This window comes from Mustela nivalis (assembly GCF_964662115.1).
Source record: "Mustela nivalis genome assembly, chromosome: 6".
Taxonomy (NCBI): domain Eukaryota; kingdom Metazoa; phylum Chordata; class Mammalia; order Carnivora; family Mustelidae; genus Mustela; species Mustela nivalis.
This window is the reverse complement of record NC_139025.1, coordinates 143,377,303-143,400,495: the sequence shown is the minus strand read 5'-3', so window position 1 is coordinate 143,400,495 and position 23,193 is coordinate 143,377,303. Positions and strand designations below refer to the sequence as shown.

Below are 23,193 nucleotides of genomic sequence, written 5' to 3'. Positions count from 1 at the left end.
TATGAATGCTGTTTGAGAGATTCTATTTTTTGATAACTCAGAAATTGCATTTTTGGCAGGGTGGCTTCAAAAAGAGAACACTAGGGCTTTGATTTGGTCCTCTGTTTTTATCTGCAACTTTAATCTATATACGGGGAAGGTTTTCTTTGACAAGTGTGTGTGTCTTCTTTATGGCTGAGTAGTTAATTTGTGTGTGTGTGTGTGTGTGTGTGTATCTTTATCCATTCATCTCTTGATGAATGTTTAGGCTGCTTCCATAGAGTTTGGCTATTATAAATAATGCTGCAATAAACATGGGGTGCATGTAATACTTTGAGTTAGTATTTTTTTATTCTTGAGGTAAATACGCAGTAGTGCAATTCCTGGATCAAAGGGTAGAACTATTTTGATTTTTTAGAAGTTTCCATGCTATTTTCCATGCATCAATTTGCATCCCTACCAATAGTACATGAGGGTTTTTTTTTTCTCCACATCTTTGCCAATATTTGTATTTTCTTGTGTTATTGATTTTAGCCATTCTGACAGGTGTGAAGTAATATATCATTGTGGTTTTGATTTGCATTTCTCTGCTGATAAGTGGTATTGAACATCTTTTCATGTGTCTGTTGGCCATCTGGGTATCTTTGGAGAAGTGGCTCTTCATGTCATCTGCCCATTTTTAATTGGATTATATGTTATCTGGGTGATGATTTATTTAAGTTCTTTATATATTTTGGATACTAACCCTTTATCAGATATGTCATTTTCAAATATCTTCCCCCATTCAGCAGGTTGCCTTTTCATTTTGTTGATTGTTTCCTTCACTGTGCAGAAGATTTTTATTTTGACATGGTACCAATAGGTTATTTTTTGTTTTATTTCCCTTGCCTCAGGTGATATAGCTAGAAAAATGTTGCTATGTCCAATGTCAAAAAGATTACTGCTTGTGTTCTCTTCTAGGATTTTTATGGCTTCAGGTCTCACATTCAGGTCTTTAATCCATTTTGAGCTTATTTTTGTGGATGGTGAAGAAAGTGGTCAATTTCATTCTTTTTCGTCAAGATTTGACTTTGACTTGATCCCTAATGAGTCCAACCTGTAATATGTCAAGTCACCCCTTTTCCTGCATAGTATTTACCACTCTGTATAATTACATGTTATTTGTGAAGCGTTCCTGTAATTCACACCTAACTGTTTGTGGGAAATACTTTCAATCATATATTCTGAAGCTAAAGCTCTGAAGCTTGCATTTCTTGAGATTTCCCTTATAGTTTTGTCAATTTTTCTGACTTGGTACATTGGAACAAGAACAGGCCTCTTACTTCTATAAATGCTTTTCTCTTTAGTCAACCTTATTTTTACTATAAAGTTTTAAGATTATCAGGTGGAATTTTTGTCAACATGAGTATGTGTGTATACTTCAAAATGTACCTATCTTGGTGGAAGGGAAGATGGTAACTTTAAAGCAGGGATTGGCCAACTACACTCTGCTGAATTTACGTCAATAAAGTTTTATTGGAACACAGCCACACTCATTTAGGTGTTGTCCATGTCTCCTTGGGTGCCAAACAGCAGAACTGAGTAATCGTGATACACCATGTGTCCTATAAAGTCTTAAATATTTACTGACTGATTTCATACAGAGAATCTTTGTCTACCCTGGTTCAAACTCTACCCTGGTTTTGGTACATTGGAACAAGAACAGGCCTCTTACTTCTATAAATGCTTTTCTCAGTACCTAAAAGGTACTGGTTATTTAATAATATTGATTAAAGATGCTGTTATTGTGGTGGCAAATTTTGGCTCTGCTTTTCCCTGGGGCAACATAAGAAAGTAGTCTTTTAGTTATGAAACAAATATTTTATGTGTAGAAATTATGTGTGTGTGTGTGTGTTTAGGGTAGACAACATGAGTTAACTACATGTATTGTGAGATGAGTACCACAATCAAGTTAATTAACATATTAACTTGTTAATTTGTAAATTTCACCTCACATATTTAGAACTTTTGTGTATGTGTGGTGAGATCACAGAAGATGTATTCTCTTAGCAAACTTCAATTCTACATGGCATTATTAAAAAAAAAACGATATGAGATCACAAGTGTTGGTGAGGATGTGGAAGACAGAGAGCCCTTGTGCACTGTTGTCGGAAGGTAAACTGATACACATGGAGAACAATATGAAGGTTCCTCAAAAAACTGAAACTAGAAGTATTATATGACTCTGGGTATATATATCCTCCCAAACTAAAATCAGCATTTCCTCACTCCCTTGTTCACCTTAGCATTATTCACAGTTGCCAAGATGAGGAAAACAATCTAAGTGGTTATTGAGGGGTGAATGGATAAAAAAATGTGAGACACATTGAGATATGAGTTAGGCATCTGGAGAGAAGGAAATCCTGCCATTTTCAACAACATGGCTGAACCAGGAGGGAGGACATTAAATGCAGTGAACTAAGTCAGAGAAAGCAGTTTTCTTATGAAACATTCTTTTCACATCAACCTCACAGTTCCATTCATGACTAGAATTTTTCTATGGCTCCTCTGACAAAAATGTTAAAAATTCAGTGTCTTAAAAATGCTTTAAGGGGGGGCGCCTGGGTGGCTCAGTGGGTTACAGCCTCTACCTTCAGCTCAGGTCATGATCCCAGGGTCCTGGGATCAAGCCCCACATCAGACTCTCTGCTCAGGAGGGAGCCTGCTTCCTCCTCTCTCTTTCTCTGCCTGCCTCTCTGCCTACTTGTGATCTCTGTCAAATAAATAAATAAAATCTTTAAAAAAAATGCTTTAAAAGTATTTGTAAACATTACCAACCAAATGTTTCCATCTCAGTCCCTTAGTGGAACGTGTGAGATTTTCCAGTCACATCTTACACTTCGATGTGCTTAGATACTACCGAGAAGGCTCATTTGTGTTCTCTCTCCTCACATGGTGTTTTCTAGGAGCTGCTGCGGTTGTTTCCCACACAGAGGAGCTCTCTCATGGAGTGACTTCCTGGGTCTTCAGGCAGCCATGGAGGATAAACCGTCTGTCTGGGGCTCTTTGAAACAGCGGAGCAGGCCTTTGTTAATCAACCTGAGCAAGAGGAGGGTGAAAAAGAACCCGAACAAGCCCATAGACCTACGGGCAAGGCGTTCCCTGGACCGCCGCCTCAGCCTCTCTGTCTGACCTCTTGGAGGCTGAGGCCTTGGCCCCAGAGGGCAGGCCTTAACTCTGGGCCCCAGTCATCGTACACCTCAGTGCCCAGCAGCCTGTCCACAGCGGGGATCTTGCCCAAGAGCAGCAGTAGCTCCTTGAAACAGTCTGAGGAGGAATTGGACTGGAGCCAGGAAGAAGCCGACTACCTCCATGTGGTGGAAACGGACTCCGAGGAGGCCTATGCCTCTCCCACCGAGGACAGGAGGCCTTCTAGCAATGGCATCCTGGATCTGCTGCAGAAGACGCCGGCTGGAGACGAGGCCCTGGAAGAGCCAGAGGTGAGACCAGGGCTGGGCACTTTCCTGCTCCTTCTTCTGTTTTTCTCCTTTCTATGTGTACTCCTTGCCCTTGGAAGATTTGGTTTGGAGTTATTTTTGTGGTTCGCTTGGATGGAGAGAATGTCATTTATAAGAATTTAAATTCAGGTAATATTGATTGCACCCACTGTTCCCATTTGTTTTAGGGTTGACCTCTATGTATTTTAAAACTATTACAAATAACCTCTCTGGGATACTTTAAGGCATTAAAAGCCCTATTGGATGAGTTTTCCTTTTCCCATGTTCCTGGCAAAGAAATTAAGAGCATAACTTTTCTTCGAACTTTTTGCTTTAAGTGTGTGTGTGTGTGTGTGCGTGTGTGTGTGTCTCCACCACTGCTCAGTGTTATGGTAGACAAAAATGCATGTTAATATTCCTTTAAAAAAAAGATGAACCATGAAAGACTGTGGACTCTGAAAAACAATCTGAGTGTTTTGGAGGGGCGGGAGGTTGGGTGAGCCTGGTGGTGGGTATTACGAAGGGCACGTATTGTATGGAGCACTGGGTGTGGTGCGTAAACAATGAATTCTGGAACACTGAAAAGAAAATTAAAAAATTAAAAATAAAAATTAAAAAACATTAAATAAAATAGATGAAAAGTGTTCCCCAAATGTGGAAGAGGGAGTTTGAAGACGTGGAGTCAAAGTACAATTTTTGGATGTCCTCTTGCTGGCTTTGAAGGTAAATGAAGGACACATGAACCATCGAGTACAGGTGGCTCTAAGGCTAGGATAGAAAAGAAAACATAGTCTCCTCAGACTTCCAGAATGAACTCTTCTGTGCAGACAGTGATTTTAGCTCATGAAGACCTATTTCAGATTTCTGACTTCAAAAACTATCAGAGAATAAACTGATTTGTTTAAGAAAAAAAGATTTTATTTATTTATTTGAAAGAGAGAGGATGAGCAGAGAGAGGGGGAGAAGCAGACTCGCCTGCTGGGCAGGGAACCTGACATGGGACCTGATCCCAGGACCCTGGGATCCCAACCCGAGCTGAAGGCAGTCGCTTAACTGACTGAGCCACCCAGGGACCCCTGCATATTCATCTTCCTAAGAAATGTATGAATGTGTGTCTCCGTTTGACTGTCAGAGGGTTTGAACTTGCTCCAGTCTCACTTGTATGTGTGTGCATTTGTGTGTGCTTGTGAACACGTGTGCATGTTTGCCTGTGGACAGCTTCACTTGCATTCTCTAAAAAAAAACCTGAAGGATGCAAATTCTTATGGTTTCATTGATTTTTTAATGCTTTAGTATTTTGATGAGATAAATAGCCAAATACAATTATGAGAAAATCTTGTATATCTAGAACACGTTTAATATAAATTCAGTCCCAGATTAGTAAATCATGGTGACTGGTTTAATGTGTTTTTTTTTTTTTTTTTTTTTTTTTTTTTAAATTCCCCATCAATGACACTAAAGTATGTTGCAGCTTTGAGGGAAGACGTGAATTTTTTTTTTTTTTTTTTGTGGAGACTCTATGTTTCTGTTATAATTGCATACAAACCTGGATCTTCAACTGGGATTTTTGTTATTCAACCAAATTTTTTTATTTAACCAAAGACTGTTATATATTGGGGTGTCATATATTTATATTTAATTTTGTCATATATTTGGGTGTCATTATGGAATGGATCTGGGATATCTGGAGTACATTGTGACCAGATTCCTTTGGAAATTTGATGATAAGTCACGATTAACCATTCAATGACTTAACTATTTTTTCTTACCACTTACTTTTATGAAATTCTTTTCATAACCATGTTACAGTTTTTACCATTGTTTATAAATTTGAAATATGTTTTTCCAGTAATCAAAATATAAATCAGTAGGATTATTAAACATAATTCATAATTCATAGTTTGGTGTGAAGGGGGTAAATATATCCAATGTAGAATTGGATACTGAAGTTTATCTTCTTGTTACATTATTAACTGATCAGAAGAAAATGTGTGGGTTTTTTGGCTTTGATAGGCTAACACTCTCGGATTAGAATTCTTTTAAGATTACTTTTTTTTTTAAGATTTTATTTATTTACTTGACAAAGATCACAAGTAGGCAGAGAGGCAGGCAGAGAGAGAGAGTGGGAAGCAGGCTCCCTGCTGAGCAGAGAGCCCGATGTGGGGCTCGATCCCAGGACCCTGAGATCATGACCTGAGCTGAAGGCAGAGGCTTAACCTACTGAGCCACCCAGGCGCCCATGATTACTTTTTTAAAAAAGACTTTATTTTTATTTATGGGCAAGAGATAGAGAAAGCAGGAGCATGGAGGGAGGAGGGGGGGAGAGGGACAAGCAGACTCCCCTGAGTGGGGAGCCTGACGTGGGGATCAATCCTAGGACCCTGAGATCAGGACCTGAGCAGAAACCAAGAAACAGACACTTAACTGAGTCACCCAGGTGGCCCCAGAATTTCTTTTTTTAGGTTAATGCCGTGAAGTTGTTTTGCTGACTATAAATATTCGAGTACCTACTCTAACTCAGGCACCATAAAGGTCATGACTAGAAATAGAGATGGTTATGAAAGTAACCCTGCCTTTAAGTTATGAGGTATTAAGAGACAGCTTTGTGTAGCTCTAAAGGAATCTTAAGAGGCAAGAAGATATTGGAACTGTCTGTGCCAAACATCTAAGCCTTGCCTCTTGGCAGCCTGGTGGTTGGAGGATATCAGTGCATGGGGATGGACACACATTGTGACAGGACGTGAGGGCTTGCCCAAGCTGGCATAGATTTGATCGGTGAGGAAATATGGTGGACACAACCTGAAGTGTGAGTGGGGTAGTTAGGAGGTGGTGAGAGTTTTGCTGCTCCTGACATAGGTGTTTGAGGAACTTTCTGGTGTGATGTGTGCTAGGAAGGGTGGTCTGTGTTGAGGGGCTGTTTATGGATGGTAAATGGATGGTTGGTAGTGGTTACTTTCTCTTCTCTGGGCTAAATGCAAAGCTCTTGGAATAATTTATTTTAAATAATTTTCCTTTTTAACTCACCCATGAAAAGAAAGCAAATTCTTTTTTTTTTTAAGATTTTATTTATTTATTTGACAGAGAGAAATTACAAGTACACTCAGAGGCAGGCAGAGAGAGAGAGAGAAGGAAGCAGACTCCCTGCTGAGCAGAGAGCCCAATGCGGGACTCGATCCCAGGATCCTGAGATCATGACCTGAGCCGAAGGCAGCGGCTTAACCCACTGAGCCACCCAGGCGCCCCAGCAAATTCTTTTTTTAATATTTTATTTTGAAGTCATCTGTGCCCTGAATCTGAGGTTCGAACTCACAACCCTGAGATTAAGAGTTATGTGCTTCATCAGCTGAGCCAGGCAGGTGTCTTTAAACCTCTTTTTTGAATACAAATCTTCTGCTTCTATTTTCCTGTCCTAGGACGTGCAAAGTAGAAACTGAGAAAATCCTCCCATGGTCACTTGAGTGCTACGTATCTGCTTTGCTTGCAGAGGATGGCGGGACTGGGCTATAGCTAATCAGGCCTATGGGATCACATGTGGTCAAGTGCATTGCTCTGTTTATCCCCCTTTTGAGCTCCCTTCCACCATATTGAGTGGGCTTCTCCCACGACCCGAGGATCTAGACTTTATTGCATGGTATAGAAGTTACCACTCCCTTGCTTATCTTCCCCACTAAGCTGTGTAATTTGGTCTGTGGGTAGGTCTAAAGGAGTCATGTCTAATTTGTCTTTGTTTTCTTGGGGCCTTGCTGTGTGCCTGACACAGAGCATGTGCTCAATCACTATTTACATATGAGGAAATCAACGATAGTAATGAATCCATTCAGGTTCATACAGTTTTTACCAGTGTCTTTGTTGTAAGTTCTCTTCAGTTTATAATTTCATTAAAGTCAGAATTTCTCTGTTTATTTGTTTAGGATTTTTTAGAAAGAAACATACTGGAAATGAAATTTCTATCTATATGATTTCACTGAAAACAGAGAGATTTAGACAGGTATAGACTTTTCAGCCCAAGTATGATACTAGCCTTAAATCTGAATGTGTTCTTCTGTCTTTTTTTCAATGAAGATGGAAGTTCTGGTGAATCCATGTCATGTGAGTTTGGGGGTTGGTGAATCTGTCTCTAGGATACAGGTCATCTCTTTTCTTCCTCATGAATAGTGGACAGGTTACTATCACTCTCATGGAATGGGAGAAGCAATGAGGAGGGAAGAAAGGATTGGCGTGTACTGGGCTGTAGCTAGTCAGGCCTATGGGATCACATGTGGTCAAGTGCATTGCTCTGCCTATCCCCCTTTTATCTCCTTCCACCATATTGGGGTACCACAAAGACAATAAGATGTTTGCTGAGTATTCGTGGTGTGGCTGATATTATTTGTAGCTTTCCAGAGCGGGGAGGGGTAAACCAAGGAGCATCTGTGGTTCAAGTACCCATTGATGTTTGTCTCCCATGTTTTATGTCTAAGGGCAACTTCAAGGCTGAACCTGCAGCAGTGGGATAACACCCCAGATAATGATGTTGGCTGAGTGTCTTCCAGTTTTTTCCCCACTCCTGTCAGGGTCAGCAATGAAGTGAGGCGTGGGCTTACATTTAGGGGAAATGGAATGAGAAAGCAAAGAAAAAAATTAAGAGGGAAGAGGAAAAAGGGATGTGAGAATGTAGAGGCCACATGGAAGTCTGAAATAGTCAAGTATGGAACAGTCTCACTGTGGTGCTCAACCATCCCTAAGACCAAAGTGGAAGAAAGTCATTTTAGAATAAAGGATGCATTTGCTGGAAGAGGATTCTCCAGAATTTTCTCTTGGGTCCCAGATTCATACCACACTGGATAGTCCACAGAAACCTGATCACAACTGGTTCTGGCAGAATTCTGTCTCTCTGAAGTGCTCTCACAGATACAAACATTTGTTTCTTGGCAACATCACCATTATGCACCAGGTGGCACCCGTGAAATGACATGAAATGATGTTAGACTGTTCCCCTTTCCTTGCTTCTCATGGTCTCTGTAATCTTCAGAGACCCATCTCACATCTGTCTTCTCCTCTCCCATAAATTCTCTCAATCCTTCAAAGCCCAGCTGAAAATTTCTTTTCCCTGTTTGGGTTTCCTGACTATATAATCTGTATCTTCCCCCTACCTTTGTTTACACAGCATGTCACTTTTGCTATCATGGAACACTAACATTATTCTGCTTTCTCTAGAAATCTGTAGAGGGAGAAAGGGTTTGGAGCAAATAGAGGGAGTAGGGAAGGGAAGGCAAATGGGTAGTCGGCAAAGGTGTCACTGAGTAAGATCCTGAGAAGATCATTAGCTTCCAAGACCTGTATTAACTGTCCACTGGCCATCTGGCTCAGAGTACCACCTCATGATAACCCAATACCCATGAGACTGAGCTAGAAATTACAAATGGTGACTCATATGCAATGAGAATGAAATACTATGTAGACTCTCCTATTTATTTTGATATAAACAGCTCACTGTGTCATTATTGTCAAGTTATTTGGGAAGTCAAATCATAATGAGCATCAACTTCATTAAAGTGGAGTGAGCAATAATTATATCAGGGCCTAGAAATACTTTGGAGAGCCTGTTGGGTGTATTGGCTCTCTGAAGTCAGCCTGCATTACAAGTCACATAGAATCAGGAGACTGTTTTGTGGACTCAAATCCCTGAGAAGAGAATGGATAGGTTCTGCACTGAATGGTGTAGATAGCCATCCATCTCCCAATAGCGATTGAATTCTGAAAATTCCGAATGAGGACTTGACATACTCACATTTTGTTGGCTTGGGCCAATGACATGATGCCCACATGCCAACCTGCCTAGGCCATGAGGCCAAGGTTCTTAGAGTCCTGTGGGCTGGGCTCTCTCTTCCCTCCATAGGGTTCAGGACTAAGTCCAAACTTTCATCCAGGTCTTCTTGCATGACCTTGTCCTCTTTTGGATTGACACACTATTTGATTAGCTGTGTAATTATCACTTTCAGTCAGGATGAGAACCTCACATGGTTGCCCGGCAACCAGATTGTCTCCTTTACATGACTTTGTATGTCTGGCTTCTGATGGATGAAAGGTGGTCTTACAGTTTATCCTGCTTGATGTCATCACCAAAACTTGGGGATAGGAGGTGGTAAAGGGCACCTTTTTTTATTGCCAAACCCCTCCACCAATTTGTATTTTCATTGGTTGTTTAGAAGTTGGCATCTCTCTCTCTCTCTCTTTTTTTTAAAGATTTTTAAAAAATTTATTTGACATGCAGAGATCACAAGTAGGCAAAGAGGCAGGCAGAGAGAGAGGAGGAAGTAGGCTTGGCTGAGCAGAGAGCCTGATGCGGGACTCGATCCCAGGACCCTAGGATCATGACCTGAGCCAAAGGCAGAAGCTTTAACCCACAGAGCCACCCAGGCGCCCCTTGAAGTTGGCATCTCGTATTAGACTGGGATCTCCTGAGGAACAGACACCTTTTTTTCTTTCCATTCCAGCTTTCTGCACATCTCATTTATGTGGAAAAAAAAAAAAATATATATATATATATATACATACACACACATTTAAAAATATTTAATTATTTAAATGGTGGGAAGAAGGAGAGGGAGAGCAAGAATCTCAAGCCAATTCTGCATGTTGAGCGTGGAGCCCTGCGTGGGGTTCAGTGTCAAGACTCTGAGATCATGACCTGAGCTAAAACCAAGAGCTGGACACTCAACGAACTGAGCCACCCACAGGCCCTTACATGAAATATATTGACTCATGTTTCTCCACAGCTGATTTTCAAGCCACAGGCCATGCTAGGTACTGTGGGGCTGCATGAATTTCTGCTGGGTTGGGGAAGGTGGTGATACATGGAGGCCTGGGGGAAGGAGGGCGGGCTCTAAAGGAATTCCTAAGTGTCAGGTTAAATACAGTTAAGGAGACCCAGGGGTAGAGTAGCTTCTTTTTTCTTCCCTTTTTCCCCCCTTGCCTTTGTTCTTCTCACTTCCTTCCCTGGTACTCATTTTATAAGATACTCTCTTCTGCTTTATAAAGTCAGGTATTTAGAAAATACAGAAAGTTGCCACTGGTTCCCCTCCTTGGTGTTGATGGTGGAGTTGAGCATAGGCCCAGATTTCACAAAGACAATGACAAAGATCTGAGGTGGTCCGGGCCCCTGATTCGTGCTGGATCACTGGGCAAGGTGAATGGGGAGGAGTCATGTAGCAGGTGGTCAGGAAAGGGCCTGAAGAGGGAGGGCATATCCGCTCCAACTCAGGCAGGGAATAAGCCAAGTTGCTGAGTTTCATGCAAAATTTTAAGGCCAAAAAAAAAAAAAAAAGGCTCTTAGCTCAGAAATAGAAATAGGTTGAGGGCACAAGCACCTGACATGGTTTGCATATTATGTTTGTATTTATTAGTTATTATAGTGGTTTCTACCATTACATTTCCCAGAATAAAATGGGGGCCCGGAAGGTTTAATGACTTACCTAACATCATCAAGCTGGTGTTAGAGCCAGGAGCTAAATCCGGGACTGTCTGAATCCAAGTGCAAAACTCTATGTACATCAGGAGTTTGGAAATGAGATGACTCAGAGCCTCTGATCTAAAAAAGTTGGTAGTCAAAGGGAGATTTTTCTTTTTTAAGATTTATTTATTTTAGAGAGAGCTCACACAAGCAGGGGGAAGGGAAGATGGAGAGAGAGAAAGAGAAGCTCCAGGAGACTCCATGCTGAGTGCGGAACCCCCAATGCGGGGTTTGATCCCAGCACCCTGAGATCATGTCCTGAGCCAAAATCAAGAGCCGGGTGGGTGCTCAGTCGACTGAGCCACCCAGGTGCCCCTCGAATGAAGGTAGTTATTTTTGTGTGTCCACTGTGCCCTCTTAAAGGCGAGGATAATTATAGTGGTTGAATGGCCTTATTGTCGTACTCAGCGACTAATAATCCTGAATGAAAGGATTATTGCCTCCTACCACCACATTGTCCATGTAGTCGCCCACTGGGGACTTCCTGACATTTCATTTGGCAGTTGAGGTTTTAAATAACTAGCTTTGTTGCTAGCTTATACAGATGAGTTGAGTGGTTTAGAGAAGTACCTTACCTTATTGGCGGTTTCCAGAAACACTACCAGGCAACCTCAGAGCTTCAGTTTCATGACCACAGAGAAGCACAGTGACAAAGCAATACAGAGGAACTAGCTTACAGCTGGTACAACTGAACAGGTACATTAATTTCTCTACCTTTCAGTTATGTGTTCTGTACTGTTAGTGATTTATCTCCAGAATCATTCCTCAGCATCACCGTGTCCACGAGATGGGCACGTCAGCCGTGTTCCAGGATCTTCTGTGGGGTTGGCCTCTTTCTTCTTCTTTCTTCCCTCCTTTCTCCTCTGTTGAGTGCCTACTACTTGCAGATGCTGCTGTAGACACCAGGAACACAACCGTCAACCGAACAAACATCCACTATCTCGTGGAGATCTCATCCTGGTCCCAATGGGGGCAGGCTACAGATATGTTCAGAGAGGGCCAGGTGTAATAGAGAAAAACAAAACAGAGAAGGTGATTGGGAGTGCTTGAACAGAGAAGTCCCAAAAGACCTCTTCTGAGCTGGTCGCATTTACCCAAAGACCTAGAGGAGGCAAGGAATTCAGGTGTGTCAGTGCCTGGAGAAAGAGCTTCTCTAGAGGAGAGAAGAGTAAGTGTACAGGCTCCAGGAAGGCAGAGGAGTGCCTGGTGTGATTCAGGAATAGCAGGGCAGCAGTGTGAGGGGACAGTGGTTGGGGATGTGAGTTACTTTGGAGGCTGTGTGCATCATGTGGGCTTTCCTTTTCTGTTGGGCAAGCTTGCGAGATCATAGGGCTACCTGGGGGTACCAAAGAATGGGCTAAGAAGGATCCCTTTGGGCTCAATAATGGTGTTGCTCACAGGAAGGGGTAAGTAGTATACAGGTGGTGCTTATAACACCTGCTCTAGACCCTGGGAATAGCAGTAAGTAGAAGCTTTGCCTTGGAGGAGAGCCATGGAGGAAGCATGCACAGGTCAATGAGCTGTGCTTATGAGGATTGGGGGCACTGTCCTGAGACTTCATTACCAGCCCTCTAGCTCTGTTGTGATGAAAGTATCAGAGGGAAAGGGATGGTTGGAATGAAGGAAGGGTCTTGGTTGGCTGACCACCTTCATTGAGCTTTTTCCTCCAGTCTTCCTAAACACATCCCCCACCTTAATAACAATCATACTAGTAAGACAGCAATAGTAACAGAAAGGCCACACCAGTATCGCTTTCTGAGAGGTTACATATAAGGACCTGTGCTTGGTACAATATAAGAGTATTATCTCATGGGACCACATCTGTTTGGTTCCCTCTACATACAAGCAGCCTAGTAAAGTGTCTGGCCCAGAGACAGCCTTTCAATGAATTAATTTTTCTCCAAATAATCTGTAAAGTAAGTATCTTTTTTGGCCCTTTTGGAGATGTTCTCATGTCTTGAATTTTAAGTAAATTGTGCAAGAACCCAAAGATAGGAAGTAGAACAAGTAGGATTCGAAATCAGCTCTTTCTGACTCCCAAGTCTCGTCTCCCCCGCACAGAGCTGGGCATTCTAATTTTGGATTCTCCTGGATCTGGGCACCGTGAAAAGAGTGGAGGACCCAGAACACTCCAGTAAAAGCCCAACTCTTTAATCTCCCTTCAGCAACCAATTATCCTGTTCACGTCGGCTTCCTTATTCCTACATCGATGATACTGATGACAGCCTGTGGGCCCCTTAACAGGAGCATGTGTGTATTTGTAAATTACAAAGTGCTAAGAAAGTGTAATGGGGACCATTATTTTTTTAAGCTACCTGCTGGTAACAAGCGTGAAAACAGTGCATGCAAGGTGAGTGGACAGATATTACTGAGCGTGAAAATAAAGGTTGATTATACCAGGGGTTGGCAAACTTTTTCCACAAAGGGCCAGATAATAAATATGTCTAGCTTTGTGGCCCACAAGCCTTTGTTGCAACATCCCAGCCCCGATACGGTATCGTGAGATTAGCCATAGATAAACATGTCAATGAATAGATAGGACTGTGTTCCAAAGTTTAAACCTAATCTGTAGAAGCAGGTGGTGGGTTGGATGTTGCCGACCAGTGCTTTAAACTGACATGTGATTGAATAGAGCATATTTGTATGAACACATGCGCACACACACACACACACACACACATGCATGCATGTGTGACTTCTAGTTTGCATCTCAGTATCCCGGGGTAATCACTTATAGAGAACAATCTTGGGAGTGTGTGGGGGGGAACTAACTAGGTAGCTGACAATTGTACAGTAAATAGCCCCTTGAAAAGTTGTGTACAAATTTAATAGGCACGAACTCAGCCATTTGGTAGACCTGGATTTTTCTCAACTGACGTCTTAATTTTGTCCTCACATCGCCACGTGTGTTGTTTTGATTCTGTCACTGTATCCAGGCTCTGCGTTGGGGTCTGTCTAGCCATCCCATCTCCTTCGTGCATTTTGCTACTTCCTTTGTCTGGTAGGTGTTTGTGTGTATGAACGCTGCCATCCAGAGTGTCCCGATTCTCGGGAACCTAGATGCGGGTATGGTGGTTAAGTAAATCTGTATCCATGTACTGTTCGCTATAGTGACGTACTCTTGAGTGTTGTTCAGACACTGTAGAAGTGCTCTTCTCAGCCAGCGTTTTACTCACTTAGCTTTTCGGGATGTGGGTTTATGTCTCCTTGTATTGAGGTTTAAATGCCCAGCAATTGTTTACATGATTTATAATTTGGCTTCCTGTGTGTGCTTCATGGTGAGAGCATTCGATGAGCCCCATGGGAGGGGGTATTTGTACAAGATCACGCTTTGCACACACAAAAGGAAGATGTTTACTCTCATCTGTGTTTTGCTCTTAAGATCCTTGGTGAGTGAGTAGGGGAGATTTTCTTTTTTATATCATTGGCCCATCCATGCTCATTTCTTCCCATATCCTGCTGAATTTTAATAAACCTGCATTCGTGCAGATAGAGGACTCTCAACTAAAGAGAATGCAAAAGATACTACCTTCTCACCAATTTCTATTTAGGTAGAAAGGAAATACCAATGCAAAGTCTGTGTCTTTAAAAACCAAACCAAACCAAAAGCACAAAAACACTCACCCAAAAAGCAGCAATGAGAGTTGTGTGAGAGCTGGCTAACCTTATACTAGTTTTTATGCTAAAATATTGGTGCTATATTTTTTTAGTCATATTAAACTTTTTTCTTTTTTCTTTTTCTTTTTTTCTTTTTTTTGAGAGAGAGAGAGAATGCATAAGTGGTGAGGTGGGATGGAACAGAGGGAGAAGAAGAGAAAGAATCATAAAAAGACTCCATGCCCTGTTCAGAGCCTGATGTGAGGCTCAGTTTCACAACCCTGAGATCATGACCTGAGCTGAAATCAACAGCTGGACACTTAACCTACTGAACCCCCAAAGTGCCCCTGTCATAGTAAACTATTTAGTGTTCATGGTATTCAAAATTATTTATCATTCCCTGAGTCCTTGGAAATCATTTGGTTGAAATGTTTGAAACCCGCACTTGTTGGATAAATTACGACTCATGTATTCAATGGAATACTATTCAGCAATGAAAAAGGTTTAATTTAAACAATTTATGCAGAGGACCATGTGGATGGGTTTCAAAGGCATTGTGTTGAGTGAAATATGTCAGATGTCAGGTTTGCATACGGTATGAATCCATGTGCAGGATATTCTGGAAACGGTGAAACTACTTAGGGAAGACAGGCTGGACCCCAGTGGGCTTGAATGAATGAGTGCTATCAGGGAACAGAACTGTTCTGTCCTGATTGTTGTCATGGTCCCACAAGTCTATATGTGGCTTAAAAATTGTAATGCTGTACACAACAATTTTTGTGTGTTAACTTTTCAAAAGTCAAATGAAAAACAGAGTGCTTGATTATGCTTGTTGAGAACATCAACAATATATCCTCGTGATTATGGGATACCAGGGATTCCTATGAGGAAAGTCATCACTGTGCTCTTTTTAAAGAAGAACTCATTGATGCAGTTACTAGGTTTACAAACAAGTGAAATCATTTAACTTCTACTCAGTGGATAATACCTTCGTCTCTATGCAGAATGGAAGGGAATAGTCAAGGTTATGTGTCCCCCAGTGGCCGTAACTTGGTCCTCAGTGTCTATGTAGCATTTCTGCTCTTCTTTATGTGATTACTTTCCTTCGTTGGTGTGTATATATGGTGTGTGACAGTTACGGTGGCTGTGGGAACCATAACTTTAAGTTCTGTGACTTTTCTGTGAGTAAAACCAGCCATAATATTGAATTAATGTCATTCTTCACATTTAATTTCCATGTTGTTGTAAGTGGAAGACTTGTCACATATTTGAGTAAGAGCTCTGTGCTCATGTTTGATAGCGTGTAAGTGACGGTGGTTGTGTGGACTCATTTTGTCCCTTAATTAATGTTATCATTAAGCACAGAGAGGCCAGTTTGGGGCAGAGCATGTTGAGTGTGACCTCTGAGGGGTGATGCTTTAAAGCCCCTATCCGTCCACCATTCTCCTTGGTGATAGAAGATTCTGGGCCACCACAATCTTTGGATCTTTGGCTAGTAACTGTGCACTCTGAATGGAAACTTTGAGCCCAACAGTGGTAGGTTTGTGATAGGTTTGTGGGACTGCAAAATGGGAGACATTACCAGTGGGTCTTCAGGCTGCAGAGGATCAGACAGGAGATGTTTTTTGTTGGTTCTGCCCGTGAAGATGTGTCTGGTCTCTCTTTGCTTCGTAAATCAGGCAGAAGAGTTGCTAAGCTTCCAGGAAATAATAGTGTGCAGTGTAAAAGGCATGAGGGCAAACATTGAAATTGGGGGAGTAGAGTGAGATTCTGATTGTCTTCCTAACGCGGTCTTCAGATAGTCCTGTCCACACACCCTAGGATGTGTTTTTACATAGAGCAACAAGGGAAGTATGAAGAGCCAGAGAGGAGAGTGACTAGTGAAGGCCCCGCTGGTGCCTCCCTTTCGGTCTGCTAACAGGTCTCCCACATACAGGGTTGGGGATCCTTTCCTGTCTGGGCAGCGGTGGTCCTTCCAGGGCCAGGGGCCTCTAGTGGCTGTGGTGCTGGGGGCCTAGAGGAAAGGTCGAAGTGTCTGAAATCACCCTTGTGATCGTGATGAATGAATGAGAAGATGAATTATATACACAGTCAAGCGACATGAGGGCTGGGATGGGTGGAGAAAGAGGCCTGTGTGAGAACCACAGATGAAGGAGCCATGGGGCCTCCATTCTAAGTGGGGAGGATGTGTGATGCTTCAGGCCATCCTGGGATCAGGGCCCATTGCTGCCTGGTTGTAGCATTTCATGATGTCACTGCCTGCAGAGGGGGTGAACTAGAGGACCCCAGCTTGTCTGTAACCCCTCACATCCCTCCATCTCCTGGGGGCTGCTGCTTGGGAACCCAGATTCTGTCACTGCCTGAAGCTCTACTTGAGAGAGACACACACATACACAAGCCGTGTGTGTGTGTGTGTGTGTGTGTGTGTGTGTGTGTGTGTGTGTGTGTGTGTTCATGTCTTGGAAGGTAGCCTACCCTCCAGGCAGGATCTCTGACTTGTGTTTGGCTGTCCCTGATGAGCATTGTGGATGGGAAGGCCCAGTGAGTGACCACAGTGCTCCTGGTCCTCAGAGTGTCTACCCTCAGCGGTTCATGGTCATCAAAGCTGTCTTTGCAGGTTGACTGCCTGCCTCAGTTTTCCTGAAACTTTGGAGTTACCCAGCCTTGTTTGGAGGGAGAAATCCCATGTTTCTCACACAAGAAATCAGCCCTGGCTAAGGCACCAGCCCAGCAGGAACATATCCAAAATGCGGGAAGACCGTTAACTCATGTCCCTTACACTCTGCCTTTCTGTGCAGACAGCTGTCCTTATCTCCAGCCCAGAATACCTCAAGGGGTCCGATAGCTCTCCTGGACCCTGAATCTGCATCTAAAACCTGCACAGTGGATATGTTTACTGTATCCCACACTAACTACCGACCGTTTCCTTGCCCTGTGGGATCATTTCATAGGTATCTTCAGTTAGGAAAGCCACACCCATCCCATTCTGAGCTTTCATTCAGAATTCCATTTTTTACTTTTTTGCTTGGGGATTGTACAGACTCTGGAAGATAAGGTGGGAGGAAGGTCTTCTAGATCACATTTTGAAATGGTCCCTCCTGAGCGATGATCCCAGGTCTCCGCCATGTGATCTGCCCACTTCTCTTTGGTGGCAGAGGACCAGGGAGGCCCGCGGTGGGAGGGACCTGGTGGGAGGGCTCAGGTGCTCCCACTTCATGCTGCCTGCCCACTAGAGCCTGGTTGAATGAAAGATGGCAGAGCAGCCTGGTGGTAGAGCAGAGTCAGCCTTGTCTGTCCTCCGATCGAGGACTAAGTTGGCAGAGGCTGTAGCCAGACGGGCTCTACTGAATCCAACTGTTATCGCCAACCCTGGCCACGTCTGTGGGAAGGCAGCCTGCGCACTTGAAATTGACCATGCAAATGGCAGATTCAAAGCGAATGACCTGATAAAGGCTATCTGTCCTTGTAGGCTGATACCATTTTGCCTTTTGAAAGCGGGATTTTTTTTCTTTTTTTACAGAAGCTATGCGAAAGTGGCGATCTGAATGCTTCTCTGACATCCCAACAATTTGAAGAACAATCTGTGAGTGACGTTCCTTAAAAACAAACACTGGAGTAAACATGATTTCTTAGCAAATGTGTGGATCTGTATTTCTTTGCCTGTTTTTGAAGCACGCCGAAGCAGATCCACCTACAAAGGCAGGCCTTGTACATTATGGCTGGGAAAGATTAATTTGGGGTCTATTAATCTGTCATATTGGGACCGATTTTTCTAAAAATACAGAGCAGCTAGGCAGTTGAGTGGGATGGTAAAGGAGACAAAGCCATTCGGAAGTGCTTCGAAACCTGGATGGGGGAAACTTTCAAAAGAAGGCTGTCAAGGGAGACCCAGCCACAAAATTGATTAATTGAATGTTCAATAAGTGAACAATAAATTACTTTATCTGTCCTCTCTCTTTGGAAAGACAAAAATTTGAGCTAGAGTGCAAAGTTCTAGTTCAACACTTTAGTTGGATACATTGAGTAAATATTCAGAAATGGACTTGAGTCGACCTTGTGGCCGGTAGGAGTTGATGAATTCCTGGACAGGGAAGTGAGCCCTGTTGAGGGGAAGCAAGACTGAGGGTAAGTGGAGGAGACACCACAGGGGAGGCAGGGAATGGAGGACAATTAGCAAAAGGGAGAGCGCTCAAAATGTGTCACATGTGGACACGGGAGGGGTATGTACCCGACGGATGTGTGGGCTCCGGGTTGACGGTGGAGTGGTCGTGAACAGAAATGTGGAGAAGGTGTGCCAGGGTGGAAAGGTTTGGTGGGAAGGGAGAGAAAATGAGGAAGCTGCTTTGCATCTGAGTCTGGACCCATGTCTATGGGACACACGTGGAATCCGCATGTGCTACTCCCTCCCTCTGGGCTGCCCCTTGAGTTCCAGAAGAAAGAATCCTACCAGAAATCACTGAGCTTTAAGGGTATGTCAGATACTGGCTTACCACGTGTGTGATTATGTTGGGACAGAGTTAAGATTGCAAAGATATGATCAGGAGTTCTGGTAAAAAATCCCACTGGGGAGAAACATGAAGGATGTGCTAATAAATCATTGTAGCCAGGCCATCAAGCATGGGGTGTGGGAGATGCAGCTTGACGATTTGCCTCTGTAGTGAGTTTTGCTTCAGCTCTGAAATTCTCTCCCTCGATCGCCAAACAGCAGACTTAACCTACTTCTCTGTCTGTGTAGATGTTTGGGGAAGCCAGTGATGGCTTGAGTAACCTGCCCAGTCCTTTTGCCTACCTCCTCACCATCCACCTGAAGGAAGGCCGGAACCTGGTCATCCGGGACAGTTGTGGTAAGCCTGGCACACCTGCGTCTGTACTCTTATATCTACGTGATTAGGCAACAGAGTGGAGCTCAAATCTACACCTCTTAGGTGTCAAGGCCTTTGCAGCAAAGTATTTAAATCCGCTGAATCTTACTGTCTTTTACTGTTATTAAATTAATAACAATAATGATAATAGTAATAATCACATAAAGTTGTTTTAAATGAGATGAGACGACGGTAATAGCTTTATGCCTGGCATATAGCAACTGCTCAAGAAAATGTTCCTTTGATTCTACTTTAATTATGCATAAGAAAAGATGTGATTGCATCCATAGCATGAAGCCAAAACTGAGATCACTTTTTATTTCAGGGCAAAGTGAGAGGGCAACTGTGTTCTAGAAGCTGGCTGGCCTCCCCATCCCCCAATGCAACTGCTGTGCTCTGGTTGTCAGGCAACTGTTTACCTTAGAGGTAGAGCGCCCCCCAAGGTTCTGAGCCTTCAGTTGAGACCCAGAGAACACTGGCCTTTGGAGGCAGAGCTAGGGAGCTCTCCACAGCCGTGGATGGCCTCCTGCCTGCCATAGATCCATTTCCACTTGGTCCTAGACCACCTGTGCGGTCCTGCACTGGTGATTTCTGAAAGCTGGAGACACGTATCAGGTCTCCGTGGATTTCCCTGGGAGATCCTGGTATAAACTGTGAAACTGGTTTTGCCAGTGAAGAAACAACACATTTTGAGAAGGGTGAAGGTGTCAGGCGAAAGGTGTTTCGCCCACGCTGAAGTCTGTGGAAAAGGCAGTGAGAATATGGAACCGCTGACACAAGCTGATGATGCCCGAGGTCTGCCCGAGGCGGAGGCCAGTCTTCGCACCTTAAAATCCTCGTGCTTATCAGCAATAAATACAAACCACTGTAGGCTGTCTCTTCAGAATATTGTTGACTTTCTGAAAAAGTTACTGAAGGGCCAGCCTCCTAAATCATCTCAAGAGACTGGTCACAGACCCATATTCAAAGCCTCAGAAGAGAATGAAGACCTTGGGGAGAAAACACTGGGTGATGTGAATAAAAACCCTTCTGATCTCCAGAGTCCAGAACGGCTTGCCCAAGAAACTGCGAGATGGAAGCAGAGACTCCAAGAAATGGAGCAGGAGAAAGAAAGGCTAGAACAGACAAACGCAGGATTCCAACAGGCCCTGAATGAGAAAGTCAGCCAGTTAGTACCCGTGGGTGAAAACCTGCTGAAGACCTTCCCCGGGCCCACACACCTTGGAGATCATTTGGGTCATGTCAACTGTGAGGTCGAGGAAAAGAGGGAAACAGAAAATGACGATGGCCCCATCCACGGGTCAGAGTGTGATCTGAAGGGTGTCACTGATGATGCTGATTCCAATGTGTCCCTTCAAAGTGCTGAAGTGAAAAAGCAGGAACTAGACAGACAATTGCTGGAAAGAAAGCAAATGAATGAGGAGCTTATGGGACAAATAACAGATCTTCAAGCCAAGGAAACCTCTTATGCAGCGTGAAAATTTACGGCTTGAAGAGGAGATTCAGCAGCTGAAACAGAAGCTTCAAACTCTGCCTCAATTATATCAAGATTGCATCAGCCCCATTGAGAGAAAATGGTCTGAGGCAGAAGAGCAGTGCGCAGACATTAAGTGAAATCTTTCCTGCACACATAGAAACATCAAGGCCATGTCTCAGACTCGAGACATCTACAAGGAGATCGCTGAAGACACCAGGAGACAATTGGAGGAAAATGCCATACACTATCAAAAGGGGATCCTCTTCCATGCAAAGAGAGCTCAGGAAAGCTGGATGGCAGCTGTGCTGACCGAGAGAAGCCTCAAGGAGCTAAACAAAGAAAGTGATCACAACAGGCAAATGTTCCAGCTTTTCCCAAGTGGCCCTTTTACTCCTGCTCCTCCACCAGCTGCCCACAGAGGCCCAGAAGTGTCAGAGAACCCCTGGATCATCAGTACCCCCTGGAAGGAGAAGAGCCAGGACTTGAGGGCCCAGGCAACTGGGCCACACCACCAGAGCCCCCTGAGGATTTGACTGAGCTCACCGCAGGCTGGTCCTGAACTCCCACAACCACAGCATAACATCTGCATGTGTTTTCTGTCTATAAGTTATTTGGACTTATCTCTTTTTAGTTTAGGTATTATTTAGATAGATAGTTAGTTAAATAGTTATTTAATTGATAGTACAATTGCTTTTATTCAAGTAGATTTAGCGTTATAGTTTTCAGATAGTATTTTTGCATTAAAGTGTCATTTCCTGTAATTTTTACAGATGTATTATTTTCACCAGACCCTTTAAAACTAGAAAATATTAAGTTAAAGATTTAAATTAAAGATCTCCAGTTACTTTAATAAATATCAAAATTTGGCATGGATACAAACATTTAAAATAATCAACATTTTTCTCTTTTTAAGAACATTTTTCTATGGCATGAACATTTTTGTGTGCTGTTTTCATACACATAAGCTTGTATTAGACATCTGCACAAGTAAATTAATATGTATCTGAATAAATTTTGATTTGAAAAACAGGAAAAGAAAACGCTAAACAACAATTCCCTATTCCAACTTCATAAAATTTTGATTAGACTAATCTTAAATTCATAAAGTATCTTAGCAGAGCTTTAAGTACAATTTTTTCTCCTTTTGTTAACTTTTTAAAATTTTTTTCCTTTTGTTTAAGATATTGTTTGCTAAATGTTTAGACATTTCTAAGTTTTATGTAGCGAAAATGAATGTTTTTCAGAGATGGCAAGCAAACAGACCTCCCCCATGCATTTTATAAGGCACTTTTAGTCAGTTTGGCGGTAACAGAGAGTAATAGAACAGTAAATAAAGCTGCCAATTTTTAAAACAATTTTAAAGAGAGAAAGAAATGATGTTCACACAATTTGTATAATATGCAAAATATACCTAGCTCGTATATACACAAAAGGAGAATTGCCCAATGTATCAGATAGATGCTCAGTTCCTTGGAGCTGTGGAAGCAGAAAGCAAGGCAAAAAGCAGAGGGAGACTCCCAGATGCTAACAACAGGGGGAGCTGTTCCCACTCTTGGGCCTGCCTGGAGGGAGGAGGGGGAAAGTGGTGCCATCAGGGCCCTAGGGAAGGCAGATTTAGTTCCAGGCCACTGCAATAATGCAAATGTCACCATAAAGCCCATAATTCAATAATTAATATTTTTTCTGGAAATCATTTTTTTTCACGTTTCCCAGTGCATATAAAAGGTGTTTATCCCACGACACTGCAGTCTTGTGAGTGTGCAATAGCATTATCTCTAAACAAATAAAAATTAAGCCTTGTTTAAAAAATATGTTTTGTTAAGATTTTATTTATTTATTTGAGAGAGAGAGTGAGAGTGAGAGAGAGCATGAGAGGGGAGAAGAACAGAGGGAGAGGCGGACTGCTCGTGGATCGGGGAGCCCCATGCGGGACTCGATCCCAGGACTCTGGGATCATGACCCGAGCTGAAGGCCATTGCCTTGCCAACAGAGTCCCCCAGGCACCCAAATTAAAAAATATTTTCTTGCTGAAAACTGCTAACCGTCATCTGTGCATTTAGCAAGCTGTAATCTTTTAGCTGGGAGGAGGGTCTCGTTTCAGTGTTGATGCAAGTTGATCAGGGTGGTGGTTGATAGAAAACTGTGGCAATTTCTTCAAAGACGACGACTACCAAGGTTGCCGCATCAGCCTACCCTTCCTGTTACGAAGATGTCTGGTAGCGGGCAAGGCTGTGGAGGGACGTGAACAAATTGGAGCGCAGATGGGTGGGAATGTGAAACAGTGCACCTGCTGTGGAACATGGTGCGAAG

At 43.0% G+C, this 23,193-nt stretch overlaps 1 protein-coding gene across 1 annotated transcript; it reads left to right on the top strand.

Annotated features, from left to right (window-relative positions):
• Positions 1-1,380: 1,380 nt before the first annotated feature.
• On the top strand, positions 1,381-19,491 carry LOC309866676 (multiple C2 and transmembrane domain-containing protein 2-like; the record flags this gene model as incomplete). The annotated part of the gene is made up of 4 exons (XM_082734458.1): positions 1,381-1,384; positions 3,034-3,458; positions 18,065-18,127; positions 19,280-19,491. 4 exons carry the CDS (start codon positions 1,381-1,383, stop codon positions 19,433-19,435), a joined length of 648 nt encoding a protein of 215 aa, XP_082590584.1. The 3' UTR covers positions 19,436-19,491.
• Between the last annotated feature and the right edge of the window lie 3,702 nt (positions 19,492-23,193).